The 20,844-nt window shown below is 45.6% G+C and overlaps 1 protein-coding gene across 1 annotated transcript in view; it reads right to left on the reverse strand.

Moving 5' to 3' along the window:
• Nucleotides 1-388: 388 nt before the first annotated feature.
• Nucleotides 389-20,844, reverse strand: part of CASZ1 (castor zinc finger 1) — a 63,549-nt gene continuing 43,093 nt past the window's right edge. Inside the window, exons 11-20 of the mRNA XM_054394844.1 lie at nucleotides 19,860-19,923; nucleotides 17,223-17,383; nucleotides 13,740-13,862; nucleotides 12,081-12,416; nucleotides 11,157-11,355; nucleotides 10,490-10,661; nucleotides 7,924-8,072; nucleotides 6,250-6,484; nucleotides 4,633-4,920; nucleotides 389-1,635 (exon numbers count right to left, since the gene is read on the reverse strand). Coding sequence (XP_054250819.1) covers nucleotides 389-1,635; nucleotides 4,633-4,920; nucleotides 6,250-6,484; nucleotides 7,924-8,072; nucleotides 10,490-10,661; nucleotides 11,157-11,355; nucleotides 12,081-12,416; nucleotides 13,740-13,862; nucleotides 17,223-17,383; nucleotides 19,860-19,923 — 2,974 coding nt within the window. The remainder of the gene's footprint in view (nucleotides 1,636-4,632; nucleotides 4,921-6,249; nucleotides 6,485-7,923; nucleotides 8,073-10,489; nucleotides 10,662-11,156; nucleotides 11,356-12,080; nucleotides 12,417-13,739; nucleotides 13,863-17,222; nucleotides 17,384-19,859; nucleotides 19,924-20,844) is intronic.

Raw genomic sequence — 20,844 nt, forward strand, 5'->3', positions numbered from 1 at the left:
AAATAAAACCCAGAAAGAAAAATGGGGGGGATAGAGCCCCACCCATAACAAAGGGTCCCCAGATGGGCACAGGCCCCACGCACCATGCAGAGAGAAGCAGCTGGTACCCTCAAGGTTCATGTCCAACTAAAAGGGTATTTTTTTGCTGCATCCTGCCCCTGTGTTCTGTGATCTGTAGAATGAAGTGATGCAGCACCAGTCCTGCTGCCAGCCTGTCTCTTACGGCACCTGTGGAGGAGCGTGGATTTCCTTCCTTCCTCTCACTCATCTGTGGCATGGAGTTTGTTTTTCACTTGCCATCCCAATCTTTGTTCTTGCTTCATATGGGGTCCGCTTAGAAATTCTGTGTAAGAGCAAAACCAAACCACTGCCACTGTTGTCTCTATGATTAAGGAGAAGCTGCTGGAGCAACTGTAGAGGCTGAAGCAGTAGCTGGAGCAAGAGTTGGGGCTGGAGTAAGGGTTGGCTCACTCTGTGGCCCGGAAGCATCGCCATGATCTGTGGAAGAAGCAGCCTCCTCTGGTTCTCCATCTTCTTTAGTGGCCAGGCCCTCAGGGTCAGGCAGCGATTCTTCAGAATCTGTGTTCAAGTCCTCCTCTTCATCCTCCTCCTCCTCCTCCTCCTCATCATCATCATCATCTTCATCTTCCTCCTCTTCTTCATTCATCTCCTCCTCATCATCCTCTTCATCTTCTTGGGAAGAGTCATCCTCGTCCTCCACATCACCAGAGCCAGATGCCATGGCTGCTCTCTCCTGAGGTGCAGTCCCGGCTCTGCTTGGTGAGGGACCTTCAGTAACTTCTGACTGCTTCTTGCTGAGGTCCAGGGAATCACTGAGGCCTACACCAGCTGCATTCTGCAGGAAGAAGAGGGAGCTGTTGTTGTCAGTGCTAAGGTTGAGGGAACTGTCCAGGTTGATGGAAGAGTTCTGGATGTCATACTCGAGAGTGGAGTGGGTGAGGCCCTCAGGGCCAGGAGAGATGGCAGGAAGCTCCCCTCGCTCCTGCTTCTCGTGTTTGCGCTTGTGTGAGTCCATCTGTGACATGCCCACCACCGTGTGTTTGCAGCCAGGGTAGGTGCAGTGGAAGTGGGAGCACTTGAGTTTGTACTTGCAGTCAGGCACCTCGCAGTCCACGCTGGAGCTGAACTGGCAGAAGCCAGCAGCGCTGATGACGTCCTGCTTTCCGTGGTGCTTGCGGTGGGCTGTCACCTTGGTGCTGTCAGTGCAGCGGAAGCCACAGCGCAGACAGTGGAAGTGTGTGCTGTTGCCAGAGAATTGACAGTCAGGGAAGTTGCAGCTCAGCGAAGACTTGAAGCGTTTGAAATCATCCAGTACCAGGTTGTCGACACGGTCATGGTGTTGGGCATGCTTGTACATGTGGGTGCGGCCGCAGAACTTGTAGCCGCAGTTCTCCCGTGTGCAGTGGTAGTGGGTGACCTTCAGAGAGAACTGGCAGCTGGAGTCCTTGCAGTCCTCGTAGAGGTCATAGCGCCGAAAACCCTCCAGCATCATCCCTTCGTCTAGCATCTTGCGCGAGGACGCGGTCTTGCGGCGCTTACCGAACGGGGACATGTCCTCGATGATCCAGAAACGCTTTTTGGCCCCCGAGGCGGTTGGCATAGTGATGGTGTTCCCTGAGGAGACAAAGCAAAGAGTGGTGTTGCTGACAGCCTGGGCTCCCCTCACCTCCTAACCATCCCAGCAAGCTTTGCATTTGCCGCAACACAAGGCTGCAGCTGTTCCCACCCAGCAGCTCTCAGCCCGACCTCTGACTACAGTTTGCCAGGACCAGGCAGGAAGTGAAGGAAGATGCCATGTGTGATTAAAACTGCAAGGGGGGAATTTATAGAAATAGGATGGACTTTGGCCAGGAGACTGCAACATCTCTCACTGTAATAAGCCTACATATTACGATGAGTGCACTTAGAAAGACAGATGGACAGATGTTCAATGAGGCTAATTCTCATCATCACTAGCCAGTGGACTCAGAGAAAATACCAGTTCTGCAGCTTTCCCTTGGGTCTCAAAAATCACATGGTGCCCCTAGTAAATAAAGAGTCCTCATCTATCTTCCACTTCTATTCACAGGGCCAGCATAACTGGCTAGTGCTCACGTCCCCTAGGATCAAGCTGACATCAAGGACTCGACCTCATTATATCTATTAACTTTTTTTTCTTCTCTGCTTGCTGTTTCCAGGATCAAGCCACAATCTCCACTATCAACATGCAGCAAAGAGAAGTTTGGAGGCAAGAATGTCTCACCAGGTGCAGAACTGTGAGTGTAATTGGAAATTATAGCTTGCAACTAAAACATATTCTCTTTTATTTTTTTTTTTTTTGCCCTCGCCTCTCTTCATGCTGAAACTGCCATCCTCTGAAAAAGAGGCATGATTTGTGACATGCAGTGCCTGGGGCCTGGGAAGCCAGAACAGCTTGCATCCTTGTCTAGGAGGCTGAAGAAACAGTCATCTGTTTGACTGTAGAATTGTGTTTTTCCTGGCTGACAGGCAGGTGTCAGAGGTGAGGGATGCTCCTTTTGCCATAGCTGGCCCTACCAGTGCCAATCCTCGAAGAGAAGGTGGCAATCTTTGAAGGAAGCCTCCATAAGTTCAACTGACACTGTACTGAAAGGAACAGGTCACTGGAAACGATGGCAGAAACCCAATCTCTGCATCATTGCTATGGCCGGGCTCTACAGACTGCAAGATGAGCAATGAACAGAAGGTTTTTCCACACCCAGTTATCTGCCACTTTTGCTCAGACTGCAAACACAGAGGCCAGCTGGGGGAATCTTAGTGACATGTACCTGGTAGAAACTGCACATCGAGGCTGATTTAACCAGCTAACAGTGAAAGAGTATCTTTCTGTCACTGTAAATTCTAAATTAGCAAGCTCTTAGCTATAAAATCTGTGACCAATTAACTCTCTGCTTCCCCCTAAACATCTGGTATGGTAAAATCTAGTTCTGTGCTTCCAGGCACTCGTCTAAGTGCATCGGTGCCTGGGCAAAGCACTGCTGTCCACAACAACTCCTCCTTCTACACAAATTACAGCCAAACCAGCAAGACTCTTATCAGTAGCATGAATGCTCATCTTGTCTGCCTTCAGACTGGAACATGGGATGAGCCATTCCAGGGGAAAGACTGGATGGGAAATCTGGGAACAAATGTTACCTGTTTTAAACTCACTGTATCTGCCCAGCTTTTACCACAGTTCATATTTATGTGCTTAAAAGCTTAGTTGAACCAATTCTGGTTTGTCCTACAGGTCACAGTTTCAGAGCCAGGGCATGACCAAGAGAGATGATAACCTGGTGCACTCTCCTGGACCCACTAAGATAGGGTTCAGTCTACTGAACTGAAGCACCCAACTACAGATTACAATCCTCAAGAGTTTACAGCCCAAGCAAATCTCAGTGGTAGGTGCATGCCATAACTTGTCTTTTCAGCTACTAATAATGTCAACATTCATCAAACTATACAATAAAAAAAAAAAAGGTATTTTAAAATCCATGATTAGACGAAAGCACAGCATAATGTTAAGATGTTTCAGGTTACATGCAAATCAGTTAAAAGAATTAAAAACATAATCTATTTGTCAATTTTGTTCTTTGGAACTAGCTCCTCTGGACAGGGAAGGATCCTTCTGCCGAGTCCTGTGAGAAAAACCTCCTGTGAACTTCCAAGTGGAGCTGGTTCTCCAGCTATACCCCCAACCAATCACCGTGGCATTACTAAAACTGGCAGGAAGGATGACTGGGACATTTGTAGGCTGCCAGAATCCTCGTAAGTGTGAACTTTTAAGTACAAATATGCCCTTGATTAACGAGGAAAGAGCTTTGAGTTGGGAAAAGAAGCCAAAACTGAGACACACCCTGAAAAACATTCCCAGCTGGAGTGAGAATCCCCAGCCTGAGCCACCTCTGATCTTAAGTCACACATGGGAAACATAGCTTAAAACCTTGGTGGAATCTCTGCAGCTGTTAAGAGCAGATAGGAACAACAGTGAGTGTAAGAAACAGCCTGAGCTGTCTGATGATGTCATCACAGTGACATTGACTGTCCTGCACTCTGTTGCTTGTGCTGGGGAAAGCAGCCCTCAGTTTTGTGGCTTCATTTATACGAATAGCTTACATTTATATGAATAGCTGTGAAGCTTACAAGATTGATAAAACTAGGTGAAGTGGGCACCCTGTCAGACATCTGCCTGCTGAGCTGCACAGGCACACTGTAGTAGGCACTGCGCTGGGAGGCCAGGAAGATCTAAACAAGAATCCCAAAGTCCCATTAATGCTACTTGAGCAAACCTTTGCTTTGTGGCCACCCTGCTGTTGCCAAGAGGCTGAAGGTGCACTTTAATTATGGATTTTGTTAGATTTTTCTGATAGTTTGAAACTGGTGGCAATTGCTCTTAGGTATCCATATGTCTCTCTGATCTGCTGTGGTTGTGGTGACCCTTTCTTAGCTGTGGTTACTGTCAGCAGACAAAGGAATAGGCAAGGATAGGCTCTTGGATAAGTAAGACACAGAGTGATGTTACTGACCCAAAGGTGCAGACAAAAAAATGTGGGCAGAGTGAGTGGGGAAGGAGATGGGAACAGGACACTAAGAAAGAAAGCAAAGAAGTGTTACCTGCTGCATCCTGAACTAAGGGAACGTCACTTTTTACTGGAGTTGGAGTGGCAATGATGGGAGAAAACCCAGTAGTGCTGGCGGCAGGCATGACAATGCCTCTGCTGGATCCAAGAGTGGCACTGAGCAGAGAGTATGAGAGACAAGATGGAGAGAAGAGATAGGGGAGGGTGGGAAGGGGAGACCTAAGCAGGGCTTGTGAGAAAGATGGAGGCAGAGATGGTGGTTGAGGTTGTGGTGCATTGTGGGTGGCATCATCGGCAGCAGCAGTAGAAGGAACCAGGCAGCCTGGAGAATGTGGAGAGAAAAAAAAAAGTAGGAAAAAAAAAAAGAAAAAGAAAAAAGAGAACAAACAAAACATCAAAAAACAAACAAACAAAAAAGCAAAAGAACTTAAATGAGAACCCAAGAGCAGAAGCAATATGATGAAAATGGAAAATACATTTACAAATGTATGAAACAGAACTGTTAATAGAGAAGAAACAGAAGGTGAGGGGCTGACAGCATCAGAAGAGGGTTGTCTCTGCAGAAGGTAAGGTGGCTTTTGTGGCATTCCAGGCTCTCACACTGGAATTCCTGCTTGTTTGGGTCTTCTTCATTGATACGGTGCCAGCTTCTGCCAGCTAATAGCTGTGAGGATGGTTTACAGTCTGAGTGAGTGGAGCTGCTCACTACCTGACAGCAGTGGGGGGGCCATTTCCTAGGAAGCTGGCTTGGGGTGGAGAGCAAACTGACAAAGGAGAGTGTCAGGAACCATTGTCCCCCCACAACTCTTAAAGCCACAGGGCAACCACTGTCATGACCCAGCAGTGTTCATACAACGTATGGTAGATGTGCTATATGATAACCTCCATCTAACTGCTGTGGGAAAGAAAAGTAGGAAAATGTGCACAAATCTAAAGCCAACTCAGTGAGGCAGCCCTGGAATGTAACACTCAACCCTGGGAAGGTGAGCTATGAAATCCCTGGATCACCATGGAATTCATACAAGATAAGTGAGTACTACAAAGATAACCCTGTCCTACAGGGCAGTGGGAGATGGCTACACCTTGTCCTGGAAAACAGGAAACAATGGTAGAAACTTACTTTCAAAAAGAGGGGCTGATGGAGGTCTCCTGCACAAACAAAGAGTTTTTGGAACAAGAGTTTTTGCATGAGGAAAGGAGCTCAGTGAGCTGCTTTTCTGTGTTGCTTTCTGAGGATGTGGTAGGTACATTTATACCCTGGGTAGCTATTTGCTATTGTGCCTCAACAGTCCTGGAGAGTGCCTGACTTCAGCTGCTGCACAAGGAAATACAAAACGTATTGGGGGAAATGCCAAGTACAGAAGAGGTTCACAACATTTTTCTTTATAAAAATCAGTTACTAAAATAGCTCTGACTCCAAGACATGGGATAAAAACCTCTCTTCAGGGGAGGCAAACAGTATGCTGTTAGTTCATGGATGCTTGAGGTGTACTTTTTGCTGATCTCACAGCTGGTGGGAGCTAGGTTAGTAAGAGCCGCTACTGTGAAGCTGTAACAGTTTATATTTTAAGGTGCAGCTGTCCTTCATGCGTTTATCTCCCAACAGACCAGGCAACTGATGAGCCATTTCAGCCCACCCCTTCTCTCTTACCTGCTGATGTACTTTCATTGCCCACTGGAGTGCTGGAGCAGCTGCGGTCCATATTGGAAGATTCAGAGGAGATACCCCCAGGGCTACAGCCAGTGTAATCCATGTACTCATCTGTTTCTGTGTCCATCATGCTTGGGGGGCCCTGAAAGGAAGCTGGGGTTCCTGATGAGGCTGGGCTGGGTGCCATGCTGCCCACCTGGGGGAGGTTTTCGTTTCTTGGAGTGTGGCCAATAACCTGCAGCAAGAAAATAGGATGGGGACTTTCACACCAAAAGCAAGATGCCAAGACCAAAACCATCTGTCTGCATGCTTCTGTCTGTCACAGTTCATGAGGGATAGCTGGAACATGCTCGTGATTGGGACCCAATGGCACCATGGCGAGGAGCCTGGATCTTCCTGCACTGGGAGCTGAGAGCATTGAACTTGGCACACGTATCCTGGTATGCGAATTGTGATGCACGCAGAGGCTGGGTGTGTTAATCTTGGCACTGGTATCCTGGTGTGTGGATCCTGATGCATTCAAAACCAGGAGGTGTTAATCTTGGCATTATTACCTTGCAGTGTAAGTCCTGCTGCATTCAGAGGTTGGCAATACAACTACTGACATGGATGTCCCAGGGGCTGCATGCTGGGACACTGCAACTGAAACAGTGACACAGGAGATGCTGCTCTGGCCTGCACAGTGCTAGGGGTAGGTACCCAGAAGCAATCTACACCCAAACACAGCGTTAAGTGCCTGCTGGGCATTAAGGCATGGGAAAAGCTGGAGGCAGTGGCAGTGGAGCAATCTGGTTGGCTTTGCCTAAGTTTGAGTCTTGTACCTAAGCTTTTTGTGTTAGACTAGCACAAGTTCCTTGGCATCTGTGAACTCATTAAGCCAAATTAACATATTGGCAGTACTTGGTAACAGAGACCTCTCATTTCCATGTTGTAAAATGAAGGAATTCCCATCTTGCTTCTACAGATGGACCCTTTTGTTTTTCATATACCAGATGTCCTTAGGGTCAGGTCAGTCACAGGCATTTAAACAAAGCTAGCCTGGGTCAGTCAGTAGAAGCTAAAGCAACTAAGGAGTAAGAAACTTTTCGATTTACTCATGAGACAAACCTCATCAGCCAGTTGCTCCCAGCTGTGTGTGAGAAAAGAAGCAACTGCATTGCTCTGCTACGTCCCAAGAGAGGACAAGGGGAGCCCCAGACTAATTCCCAATCAATAAGGGAAGAGAAATTTCAAGACTGGTGTTTCTCCCCTCCTCTGTGAAAGCAGTAAATAATTCTTTATGTTCAACAGGAAACATTTGCTGTAACCAGCACGTTCAATTCTTCCACATCCTAAGCACTTTAATTTTAATAAGCCAATTGGTGTATAGTGAGAGCAGAGAGGGACTGCAGGCTGTAAATATGAGTATTTTTGGGCTACCATTCTCAATTCTTCTCTATAATTCACAAAGAAAAGCTGTATACACCAAGTAATGCTTTGACATCTGTGCTTGAGAATTTTTCCTCATAATGTAGGAGTCCAACCAGGTAAAGCTACCTTGAGTGAACTCAGATATCCCTGCTGCAGTCCTGTATCCTTAAGAGTTTGGGTACAAGTGTCTTGGCACTGCTGCAGCAAGCAACCAAAGGGACCAAGCTACATGCAGATCTAGAGCTGAAATAATCAGTGAGTCACCTGAGTAGGAACACGATCAAAGTTTTTCCCCAGCATCCTTCTCATGTGCTTTCTGGCATGGGATGTCATTTGGTGCTTGAGCAGGAAGGAGAACTGGCAGCCCTCACGAATGCAGTGGAAATGGCTGTTCACCTGGTTGTATTTGCAACCTACAGACACAAAACCATCACATGAAGTACATGAAAAGTACCAAGAGGGAACGGAACTGTAGGGAAGATGATCTGGAGACACGACAAGCCTGCTGCCACATGGATTTATGGTGGATTGAAGGTTGTCAAGGGTCACAAGTTCTTCAGTCCTAAATGAAAATCCCCATGATCTTTTGCCTGCTGAGTAACTGCAAGAGAGGATGACAGTGTACACAGAGCTATGAAGTGTGCTAGAGCTACAGACCAGTCCCATCCTTCTTTGTTATAAGGAACATTGCCATCACATCTAGTAGTACCTAATGCTCTCCAGTCTTAGCTAGCACCTTTTCCTTTACAAAAAGAACAAACCCCAGACATTTAACTCTATCACAAAAGTTACAATATGCATGCACATAATTAGGTTAGAAATGAAAACTTCTTTTTCTCTTTTTACCTTTGTGCTCTCAAAAGCAGTCTCTTAAAAGCTCTAGCTCTGGACAGTGTACACTCTCTGGTCAGATAGAAACGAGCCAGGAAGTGTTTAGTGCCACTCCACATTTGTTGTGTAAGAGGGCCAGCTGCTAAACAGGCAGCAATTTATATGGGTTCTGGCATACAGCACTTGACACATTTTGCTTCTCATGGATAGTACCCTGCATGCTGGGAGCTTGTGTACCTCATCAACAGACAATCCTCAGCAGCTGTCTTCTATACCTGATAAAAATTGTCTTTTAAGTTACAAAACAGCTACATCAATAATTAGGTTCTGTATGTTCTCCACCACCCCTTGGCTATAACTTTATATACACAGACTTACAAACAGGCTTCAGTTTTACTCATCTACCTACAGCCATCCACCTTTACTTACATATCTATGCACATCTCATCTCTCTCCTCCCCACCCGTATGTGTGTCTATATTTATACACACAAATAGACAGATAAAACCCCTGTGATGTGTGTTCAGCAGCACTCAGAACCCTTAAAGCAGGCCAGTGCTTTCTGCACCTGCCACACACACGTATATGCTATAGGCATAGGTATATCCTGCTGCATGCATAGACCCCAGCACTCCCACAAACACTGCTGACACAGGCACAGCCTGCAGAGGCCTCGCTGCCAAAGAGCTCCTGAATCACCCAGCCCATCTTCAGCTGACAGATAGCGTTTTATGTGCCTGCCAAGTTTATGTTTGTTTAGGTATTGCACTCCCCCACAGCCCCACCTCATCTGCCCTCCTCATCATGTGCTGTTCTTTGGGATGGAGAACAAACAGTGCTGGCAGGACTGAAACAGTATCAGCAAAGGGCAGGTGAAGGCTCGCCTGTTGCTAGGGCATCTGTGTAGGCTGGGTGTCATATATCATTGTCCTGCTTTGTCTAGCCCTTGCTATCACCTGGAACACCTAAAGTTGAGTAAATAACAGCAACTGCTGAATCTACTGCCATGGCTAAATGAGACCCAGGGAAGTACTGTCTGTGGTGTGTTGACACTCATTGCCCTGGTTACCACAAACAAGCTACATGGGATACAAATTCTCCATGTATTCAAACTGAAAATAAAAAAAGTTTGACTCTGGTTATTGTGGCTGTTACCCTGCAATGTTAGAGGACAGCATCCTGGAGTGTTATTCTGAACCCTGGTTTCTTTCAGCCTTTGTTCCAACCAGGAGTGACAGGGAAGACTGGGTCTGTGGCACTGTTAAGCCGAAACAGGACTAGAAGGGGTAACGGAATCCCAGGCAGTTCAGGATAGAGCTCTGCTGGAGCTATCTTTAGATATTCCACCCAGTTCAGACCCCTGGATTTCAGCTCTAGCTACCTCCCTGGGAATGCATTGCACTTTCTGTTGTGCATTTATTTTACCAGCTTTACACTAGAGGCACTGAAATTTAATAACTGCTGCAGTGCTGCTAATGGCTTTGGCAAGTGGGCAAGAGGTAGCCTGAGGCTTTGCCACCTTCCAGATGTCTTCCTTGGAGTGCTCTGGTGGGAGGCTGGCACAAAGAGACAGCCCTGCAGTCCCTGCTGCTCACCAGAGGCTGTGCAGAACGACTATGGAGCACTTCACTGAATGCTCTTCTCCTTACCTCTATCTCTGGGTATTTGCCCTGTTGTGCTGCACTGGCTGTCTACCTACCTACCTACCTACCTGCCTGGATCGATCCATCCATCCATCCATCCATCCATCCATCCATCCATCCATCCATCCATCCATCCATCCAAAAAATCCTTTATATTACAGTTTCTATCAATTTCACTTGGGTCCATTTGGGAAAATAGGCTTCAGCTCTGATCAAGAAGTGCCTTCTGCTTTGTTCTGTTTCTTGTTCAGGCATTTAATGACCAAATACATCTTAAGCGTAACTCAGCCATTCTTAGCCTGGACACAGGACAGGCCACATGAGAAAGGTGATGGGGGAAAGAGAAGAAAACTCACCTAGTCTGCCACACTCTTCTCGCTTGGTAAAGTACTTGAAGCCATTGGCTGCCCTTCTCTCTGCCTTCTCATGCTTCTTCACGTGCCAGGGCAGCTTGGTGGTGATGTTAGTCACAAAGTAGCAGCCAGGACGAAGACAGTGGTAATGGCCTCGCATCCTGAATTCACAGTGCTAGAGAGGAGCAAACAGGCAGGGTGTTTTAACCATATCTCAAAACAAGTGCCTGCTACTAATCCTATCCCTCTGAGACATGAAAGGCCTGAACTGATACTCCAGATCTCACCCGTTTTATCTGCCACAAACTGTCATGTATTCTGTAGTGCTGTCCTGTTCTGGACTGCACTGTTCAGTGTTGAAATATCCCAAATGTAACCCATGGCTTTCTCAGGTATCCATCACAGATTTTTTACTTTATTTTGTTCGTCTCATCTCTCATATCATTCTAGTCACCTTGTCCATTTCACCTTAGCTAAAGAAACATCAAAGTGCTGTGATTTTCATTTGATGGCAACCAAACACCAGGTATTTAAGACCCTTCCATGTTTCTGTAGTTAAGACCAAGAATGAAACCCTCAGGCTCACTTCCTGTTGAGTAGTCTGCTTGCTCTGGCTCATTCTTCTCCCCCACACACTCCAGCCTGAGCACTGCTTTTGACTTGCCCTTACCTGGTTTGGACAGAGACACTGCAGCGAATAGTAAGCAAACTGGTCTCGCACATTCACCAGGTTATTGTTGGGGTTGATGTGGTCCAGGCAGTGGGATTCTGCTTTGCCAGAGGTTTTGCACACATACTTGCAGTTCCCAAAGAGACAGTGGAAGTGGAATTTGTTGGCGTACTTGCAGTCTGTTGCCAGGCAGGGATCACTGGAATACATCCAAAACCCAATCATCGCCTTCACTCATTTCACACATTTGTTTCTTTGCCAAAATTTAATTCAAGGGGAGCCCTGCTGAAGCCTCCGTTCCAAACATGGCCTACAGATTTCCCACAGCATCTTCCTCTTCAGTAAAGTTGATGCTGGCAACACTGCTGTAATTCCACCAAGCTAGTGCACTTCCTTGATTCAGAGTATTAAAACAGTAGTGCATGGTGGGGTCTGTAGTCTTGGAGGGCCACACTTCCAACTTAAAGCTCTCTCAAGGTATGGATAGATGCTGTTTCTCTCTTTCACCTGTACTGACCTCAATGGATTCAAATAGTTTCTCCCACTTCAACTTTGCATAACTGAAAGGAAACTCTTGGGCATCCACACTGGAGAGTGCCAGGGCTTGCCCTGTTCAGTCAGAATCAGCAGTGGCCTATTGAACCAGCTAAATGGTTTTGGTACCTTACTCCCCCCACCCATTCCATGGATTTCTGGCTGTACAGTCAGATGGGAGGTATTGACCATTGACCTCTTTGATGCCAAGCACTGTACTGAAATGATACCTCCTTAGATATGTGAAGCAGAATTAATACATATCTTTGAGAGCAGACAAATGACTGTCAACATACAACCCCGAAATGGATGCTCCACCAGCATGAGTAACTAAGCTGCAAAGCCTAACCTGGAGAGGACATAAGGAAGGAAGCAGCATCTCCAACTTACTTCTCCTGGAACTGGAGAAATCCGGGTTTGACCTGAGGCTTGGCGTTCTCCAAGGAAGTCGTTGCCAGGGGTGAAGTTGCCAGGTTAGGCACTGATGCTGGGATCTGAGGCATCTGGGGTATAGTTGAAGCCAGCTGCTTCCAAGCTAGCAGTGTGGGGGCAGAGGGCACAGTAGCTGGACTTGGAGTGGGCACATCAAGGGCAGGAGCACTTGCCATGGTGACAGAAGTAGCAGATGGTGACAAAGGGGCCAGTGAAGCCTTATTTTCAGTAGTAGTTGAGAAGGGAGACTCAGAGTTACTCTTCACAGTTCCACCCTCAGTTCGGAAGTGAAAACTGCCAAAGACAGAGTAATTCAGACATGAATTCTTGACCAGTTCACATAACTTGATTAAGCATCAACAAGAAGGTAGCAGGAGTCTGCAAACAAATTAGCTGAGGTTAAATCCTAAAAGGGGCTCTGCAAACTCTGTAGAAAGATTTAGGGGCCTCCCAGACTGCCTGTGAAGAGAAGGGAATTCATTAAAAGGGGTGAAGACAAAGGTGCAAAACCATGTTGAAACCAGAGAAGCAAAAATTACTGCAGTCAGTAAGATCAATATTTTTGTGAAGACAGCGTCCCTTGGCTGTCGTGAGAAGCCAGTGGTTTGTTGTAATGAACCATGTGAACTATCCAATGGCAGAGACCAACTCTGCTAACAGAGCCTTAAGCCTTAAAATTTGCACCATCTCCTTCCTTTTAAACCCCTTCAGAATCAGTTGTGGCCAGCTGCTGAAGGTCTAATTCATTGTTTCCTCAGGCAAATCTTCCATTGCCTTTAAAAGGAACTTGGTATGGGTTTGAACTGCAGATTATGCTCTGTAGAAATTGTCAAGAGGCAAGATTTCCAATATCCCACCCTTTCTTTGCTAGTCCCCTCACTGAAGCAGTGGGAGAGTATCTTCAATTCATTCTTCATCCAAGAGTCCACTGGAGTTCTGAGCATACACAGGCCAGATTACCTGATCTGCAGTTCTGGCCCCCAAACCCTGGGCTGTCTGCAGCTTTCCAAAACCACGTGAATGACAAAGGGTTTACAATATAAGAACGTGGCAAAGAGGTTGCTGGTGGGCTGGACAGTTTGTTTCATTTCAAGATCCTTATCCACATGAGTGAGCTGTTAAACAAAACCTTATAAACAAACGGCTAGGGAAAACTTGTTAGCAGAGATTTGTCATGAAAAGACAACAATAAAATGCTTTCTGCACTGCACTGATGAGGAGCTGCCTGCACCACAAAGAGCCTGTATCCAGGGACAGTGCTTGGGTTTACAGGATCCTCTCCCTCTCATATTTTCTTAGTTCTTTGTATAATGTGTTTGCGTGCTGTGAAAAATATAGGTCTCCTTGAACACAACGCTGTCAAGTAGGCTATGGAAAAACACAAATGTCCAGCTCTCAGCCTTGCCAACACTTCTTCACAAGTTGAGTGCATTTTTTTGTGAACCAAAGTTAGAGAGGACACAGTGTTCTGCAAAGACTCAGCTGAGCACATTTACCCAGGAAGCATGTGGATGCCCAAAACTGCTGCCCTTGGGACTGCCCACATTCCTGCTCTTTAACAGTGTGCCTGTTGTAGAGTTTCTCAAGGTTTCCTAAGGCTCAGGCTCTCCCACTTACTTGGCATGCTTGATGGCTCCATCCAGGGTGCTGAAGAGGGCTCCGCATTCCTCCACTACACAGTGGAAATGCACCTTGTGGAGGAAGTCACACTGCGCATCACAGAAATCCTTGGTGCCAAACCTGGCCAAAGCAGACAAGAAGGCATCTTATAGAGGGCCCCAGAAGACAAATGGTGTTGAACAGACATCATTTTCTTTGGTTTTCAACCCAACTCCCATTCTGTTTTCTAAAATCTCTGTCCCTGCTGCACAAACAGCACTGCTGGCTTTGTTGCTTGATTATCGCCTGTTACATAGAGCTGAACAAGAACCTCATTGCTCTCCAAGATCAAGAGACCAGGAAAGTTTTGTGGGAGACCAAGAAATTCCCAATCACTTTTAGTGGAAGCAAAATACAGAATCCCTCTAAAAAAAAAGCTGAAAATCCTTAGTGTTCTTGTACAAAAAACAAGGATCTGAGGAGTGATGAAAGTTAGTAAAAGGCAATCCAGAGCAATTCAGACACTGCTAAAACATTACAGGTATTTTTTATTTTTCATTTTACTGGGAGCAGCAAAAGGGAAGAAACCCAGAGGTTCAAGGGAATCTGGAGCCAGAATCCACCCACTGATGCCTTGAAACAAGAGGGTATCACATTGATGGGAGAGATGAAGCATTGCCTAGATGCAATCACAGCCTGGTGTGCTTAAATAGTGAAAAGCACAGTCCCTGCAGCACAGAAGAAACAATGCTGCAATGCAAAACCCTGAACAAAAGCCATCCTCTAAGATATGCCTCTAAGGAAACAGCCAGGAGGGCAAAAACAACTATACATAGTTCCAGTGCTCATCCACTGCTGAGATTCTCTGCACTTAATCAGAGCAGCATAAACATATGTGATTCCAGGATGCTCCAGAATCACAGGGAATCTAGAAATCAAGTGAAAAACACTGGCAGGAAGGATCTGAAACTGAACAGGGGAATCTTGCACAATTAAGATACAACAAACTACAATTGCTCTGATGAGCAGGAAAGCAAGAAACAAACAGCAGCCTGTGTGGTCCCAGGAGGGACCTCATAACAATCTGAGGGTAAAGGAAAAAAAAAAAAATCCTTGTACAGGAGAAGGAAGGTCAGTGGCTGTAGAATACATGCAGTCAGTTAAGGGGGGAAGATGAGGGAAAGTAAAGGTGTGGTGAGAGATAAGGAACCAAGTTACTGCAGCTAGAGGGGTGGTTTTATCTAGAGGGGTGGTTTGACCAGGGACAAGAGGTGCTACAAAAATTGGGAGGTGATGAGTCAAAAATGGCTGCCTTATAAAATCTGCTTTGGACAGGAAAACTAAAGACAAAGCAGACAATTAGGGACAAAATGAAGATCTTCTAGAAGAGCAGATAAAGGGACTGGTCAGAAAATGTAAATATGCACCAATCAGCCAGTCTGGATGATGCATGTACTGAAGTGCAATAGGAATTAGCTCACCAATTGATGGCATGACTGTTTGCTATTTTTTAAGCCACAAAGAGGGAGGTCCTAGGAAATGGGTTGGGGAAAAAAATTAAAATCTAGGTACTGATTCTTTCAGTGAATTAAAACAAAAAAGAGGGGAAGAAGAGATCTTTGGCAATTATGCCTCTAGCCTTAACTTCTCCTTCCAGTAAAGTAATGCAACAAATATTAAGAGGGAGGAGAAAAACATTAAACATCTAGAGGATAAAGGAACCACAAGCAATGAACAGCATCAGGATTACAAAGAATAAATCTTGCCAGACAAATTTAATTGCCTTTTTGGATAGAATTACAAAATTAGTGGATGAAGGGATGCAATATATTTGGATTTTAGGAAAGCATTTTGATACAGTCTCGTATATGCTTAGAATTAATTCCAGTTGGCCTGGGTGTGAATGCTACCTCATGGGCTGAAAACTAGCTGAAGGACTGTAAACAAAGGCTAATGACAACCAGCAACATACTGCGCTGGGAGGAGGTATCTTGTGAGCACTGCAAGGATGACTTTGGCTAGGTCTGAGCTTATTTAACATCTTCATTAGTAATCTAGGAGAAGGAGTAAACAGCATGTTAATGAAATTCACAGAAGATACTAAACTGGGAGGAGTTGGCAACACCAGTGCAAGAGGAGAAAAATCACACAGGCTATGCAAGACAAGGAGAAGATTCTGAATATGAGATTTACAGTGATACAGCTAATATAGGGTGGCAGGGTGGGGGTGTATTTTTACACAGGGCACCGCTAAAAGTACTCCTGTGTAATGCTGGATGGCAATGATCCACATACACTGTGCAGTATGGATGCAAAGAAGGCACCATAATTGTGAGCTGCATATATGGGGGCAGAAAGGTTGTTACTGCTGGTGTGCCCATTTCTGCACCCACCCTGGGAGCAGCAAGAGCCGCAGCAACATGATCAGCAGGCTGAAGGGACTAATTTACAAAGTCAGATTAAAGGAAGTAACTAAGCTCAGTTAAATGGTATGCTAAAAGTCTGTGACTATCTAAAGGGGGTGAACTCCAATTGCACAGAGGAATTACCTGATGTGGTTCAAGGGGACATAACCAGGAGAGCTGCAACAAAATTATGAAAAGGAAATGCAGCCAGCACACCATGAAAAAAACCCAAAAAACCACAAAACCAACATGACAGTGAAATGTATTAGGTGGTAGAAAATGCTGCCAGAGACAAGAAAACAGCCACACTGCTTGGCATAATTACAACTAGGCTGGACAAAATGCAAATGGGCTGGAGCGTAGGATCCTCACACTGGCCAGGGGCAGATGGACCAGGAGACTTTCTAGTCTTTTCCATTGAAGTCTGTGATTTACAAAGTGTCCACAGGCATCTGTAGGCAGCTATCTGTGTCAGAGCACAAACCCCTATGTGTCTGCTTGGGTGTATCTGTGTATGCTCAAAGCATGTGTCTGCCTGGGCATGTATGTGCCTGTGTCTGTGTGGGTGAGTTTTGTATCTGTTCCATTTTCCTTCTGAGCCTTCTTGTCTGCAAAAAACCAGCAGAAACCATCCCAGTTCCCATACCCTTTATACTCCTTATTTTGTTGCAGTGGCCTACTCCTATGATCAGAGGACAGGCCACAACAAGCACTTTAGGCTTGCAGTAGATCTGTGCAGTAATCCCTGCATGTAGTCCAACTGAAGTTCAGTGGTAAGAGCAATGGGGTCCCCTCTGGACTTGCAGACTGGGGTCACAAAGAGGAGCCCAAGATGAAATCTAGGGTAACAGTACTATGTGAAGAGCTGTGCTCATCATTGGTCCTCAAAATCCCTTTGCAAATTACTTCTGTGTGGACAGATATTCCTGAGAGGACATCAACAGCTGCTGATAGCTAGCCAGGACTGAGGACTAATTGCACTCCAGAAGGTGACCAACATATCATAGAATTAGGCCTTTATAAGTGTGAATGAGCGAGAGACTGCAAAGGAAACAATTTTCCCTTTCCTCTACTCCCAGCTGCATGCTCTCCTTACCGGCGCAGGTACATCTTCCATGGCTCAGAAAGCTTCTCCTGGACAAGTGCCTTCACTGCCTTGCCCAAGTACTGTGTTGGCTCTCCAGCCCCAGCCTGGCTGCCATCTCCTTCTGTCTTAATGTTCAGCAGGTTGCCAAGGCTGGGATTGGTCTTGGACATCTGGAACAAGAACACAGACAGTACATCAAGCCCAGCACACAGCTGTGGTCATTGCCAGGCTGGATACCTTCAGGACTGTCCCATGTAACGTCATGTCTTCAAAGGTTAAGAGAGAAGACAAGAAGTTTGCACAGACTGCCTCAACTGCATCAGTAAAATTCAGTAACAGCTCACTCTTCTGCATCCTCTACCCAGCTATCAGAGAGTACTTGGGTGTCCATCTCATACTCATGGCCCTTGTGTAAAGTAATGAAGCACTATGTCTGTTTTATCCATGGGAAACAGGTGAAGAGAGACTGACCCTACCTGAGGTTGGAAAAGGTATGCAGGATTACCCATTGATAGCCCCCACATAGCTCCTACAAAATGATGGTCTCTTAGTGCAGACCTAGGGTGGTGCAGTTGTGCTCCAGTTCATCCACAAAGATGTGTCCTTCTTCAAAGGGACAGTTAGGTATGCTGGGGGTGGGAGCAGGGATATTTCATTCAGCTGGGGGAAAATTCTGGCTCCACTTAAGTTCCTGGAAAATTCTTACTAACTTCCATAGAGAAATGGTGTCTCTTTCTGTGCTAAATGGCCATATCCTCCACAAAGCTGGACTTGCACTCAAAAATGCATCATTTGAAAAGCTTCAAAGATGCTACACAGAGAAGGTTTAGAGGTCCAGGTGTGTGATGTGCAGGACAGAAAAAAGAAGTTACTCAGGAGTGCTTAAAGAAGTTTTTTCTCTCAGAGCAAATGCACAATCAGACCCTTTCTTGCACTGTTGTGCTCTCAATTACCTCCAGTAACAGCAAATTTCTTAGCACAAATAAACTACAGGATTGGGCCCAATGCTTGCATTATAAACTCCACCCACGTGAGGATCTCAAAGCCCTTTATAAACATCAGTTAATTAAGCTTGACAGCCCCCTAAATAACCTGCAGTACGCTACAGGAACCCTGACTATTTGAGGCTTTCTTAATACCCCCTGAAGGTAAAGCCCCTGCTGCTTTGTGGAGACTGCACCTCTTTATGGCTGGAGTCAGAAATTCAGGGCTTTTTCCACTGGTGTTTGCTGGGCATTCCACTTCTGTAACAGTTCTTTTTCCTAGGCAAATAATGAATGGTTCCTCCATGAACAGAAATTGTGTGCAGCTAAAGAAAGAAGGAAGCATGATGTGTTCCTGAGCATGCTGAGCTTGATTCTGCAGTCCTCAGTCTTGAACAGGCTCCTTCAAAGCAGCCTTTGCTGGTTTATGGTATCAGTTAATCCCATTCTTGAAATGAACAAACCTGAGGAACTCTTATTTTGTGCTACACTGATTTTGCACAACATAAAGAATCTTATATGGGGCTGGACACAAACAAATGTTTATTTCTAAGCATATGTTTAAATCTCTCCTGAATATTTTCAAGAGAAGTATCTATTGAATTTTGCTGAGCTGGGGTTTTCAGCATGACTCAGGACCCCAGACAGCAGAGTTACTATATAGAAAGAATTTCTGAGTATTTGGAATCACTAAAAGGACAATATGCAGGAACAAATAAGTAATTCCTTCTTGAATTTGAAAAGGAAACATCAACAATTCAGTGAGATTAGGATAAATGCAGAAATTAAACACCACAGAGAAAAAAGAGTGATGAAACAAGACAGAAAACAGGCAAGAGATTGCTAGGCAAAGTCGCTTTGCCTTCTCTTGAGGGTTTTATGGCCCTGATGCATGTAACACCCAGAGCCAGGGGGATGGCAACAGTTAGGCCTGTAAACCCTGTCACACAGCAGGATACTGAAGCATGGTTCAAAGGCTGCCCTGATCTCTGCTGCAGTTGTACACAACAGCAGAATTAATCTTGGTACAGTACAATTTATCATGTGAAAGGGAAATATATATATTTGTGATGATGTATAATTTAAGCAAAAAAGTGAGGAAAAAGAAACCCTGCATTATCTAAAATAAATATTCCAAAACATGGTAAAGGAGGCTCTGTTGGAAACCATTACTCACACCAGAGAGACAGAAATTGATGATTTGGCTCAAAACTTCTAATTTTTTTCCTTCTCTTCCATAAAAACAAATTATTCTCCCTCCCTTCCCCCAACTAAAGAAAATGTTTTTAAGTAAATAAACAAAATGAGCAACTATAAAAAGAGAGTGAGAGAGAAGTTGCCAGGTTCTAGAAATAAAAATGGAAGGGGGAAAAAAAAAATAAAATCTTTCGGAGTCCTCTGTCTAGAAAGGATGAAAAAAAAAAAAAAGGTGTCAGAGGCTGCAATATATTTCTTCAGCCAGTTCATTAAATTAATTCGTAAGCAGTGGCTCTGAAATTATACCCGATGAAAAATGGTCTCAAAATTTAAATGGTACAAACTCATCTTATTAGAGGCAAAACATTAAAAAACAAACGCATCTCTGCGCCCCCCCCCCCCCGCCATCGCAGCTTTAATTTCTCTTGGTGGGGGGAATGAAAGGCGTTTGATGGATGGCTCTTACCTTATTCATAAGCGAGGATAAAAGAGATGAATTTGCTGAGACTGTGTGGCCATTTGATTCATTACTGGAACACACAAACCAACAGGGTTTAGTTAAGATGTGCACAGGGACTGTGAGCACGGAGATTAATCCTTCTCCCTTCAAGCTGCCTCACTCCTCACCTGCTGTATCCGGAGGAGGAGAATGATGCCCACCCTCCCCTGTGGCAGGCCAAACTCATTTACTTGTGATAGCTGAGACGGAGAGCAAGAGGGGCCCAAGTCTGCAGGTTTTAGTTCTCTCAGCTATTGAACAGCTCTGACCTCTTCCTCCAATGCCCACACCACCACACTTGTTTTATTAGCTGACGCGCAACCCACCCCATGCTCTACTCCTTCATCCCCTTAGAACTTTCGGAAATAAGCCATGAGCCCATGGGATGCTGACAGAAGGCTCACTGCCAGGGACAGAGGCCACCTGGGCCACAGAGAAGGCAAGGCAGCAATCCTCTTGGCCACAGCTAAGCCTGGTGAAAGGAACCTTTGCATTTCACATGCATCAGTAACAGCTGTAGCTGACTACAAGAGTTGGGGTCGCAAACTGAGGCTTGTTTGAATAAAGTACGGAAAAGTCAAAACGGAGCAGGCTCACTTATCCCCAGCATCAGTTCCTCTCCAGTTTTTCCACACAGGACAATCCCCAAGCACTCCTGATCTCAGTAGAGATGCTGGAGAAGTGGGACATGCTTTGAGCTAGGTGCAAAGATTCATCGCCATAACTGTAGATGAGAACAGGCCAAACCGAGATGTGCGTGAGCCTGACATTCAGGTCTTTGGTGTGTCCAGTTCCTCTGGAAGGTGCCTGTCTTAGACATGATTCTTTGACACCAGTGCAAATGCTCCTGCTGTCAGTGTCTCAAGTGTGGCACTGGAGCAGCCTTCGATCAGCTCTTGATGCCAAGAGCAGAGCTATCCAAGTGAAAGAACAAGCTTTGCCAGTGGCTCAT

The sequence above is a fragment of the Indicator indicator genome, chromosome 32 (genome assembly GCF_027791375.1).
Source record: "Indicator indicator isolate 239-I01 chromosome 32, UM_Iind_1.1, whole genome shotgun sequence".
Taxonomy (NCBI): Eukaryota; Metazoa; Chordata; class Aves; order Piciformes; family Indicatoridae; genus Indicator; species Indicator indicator.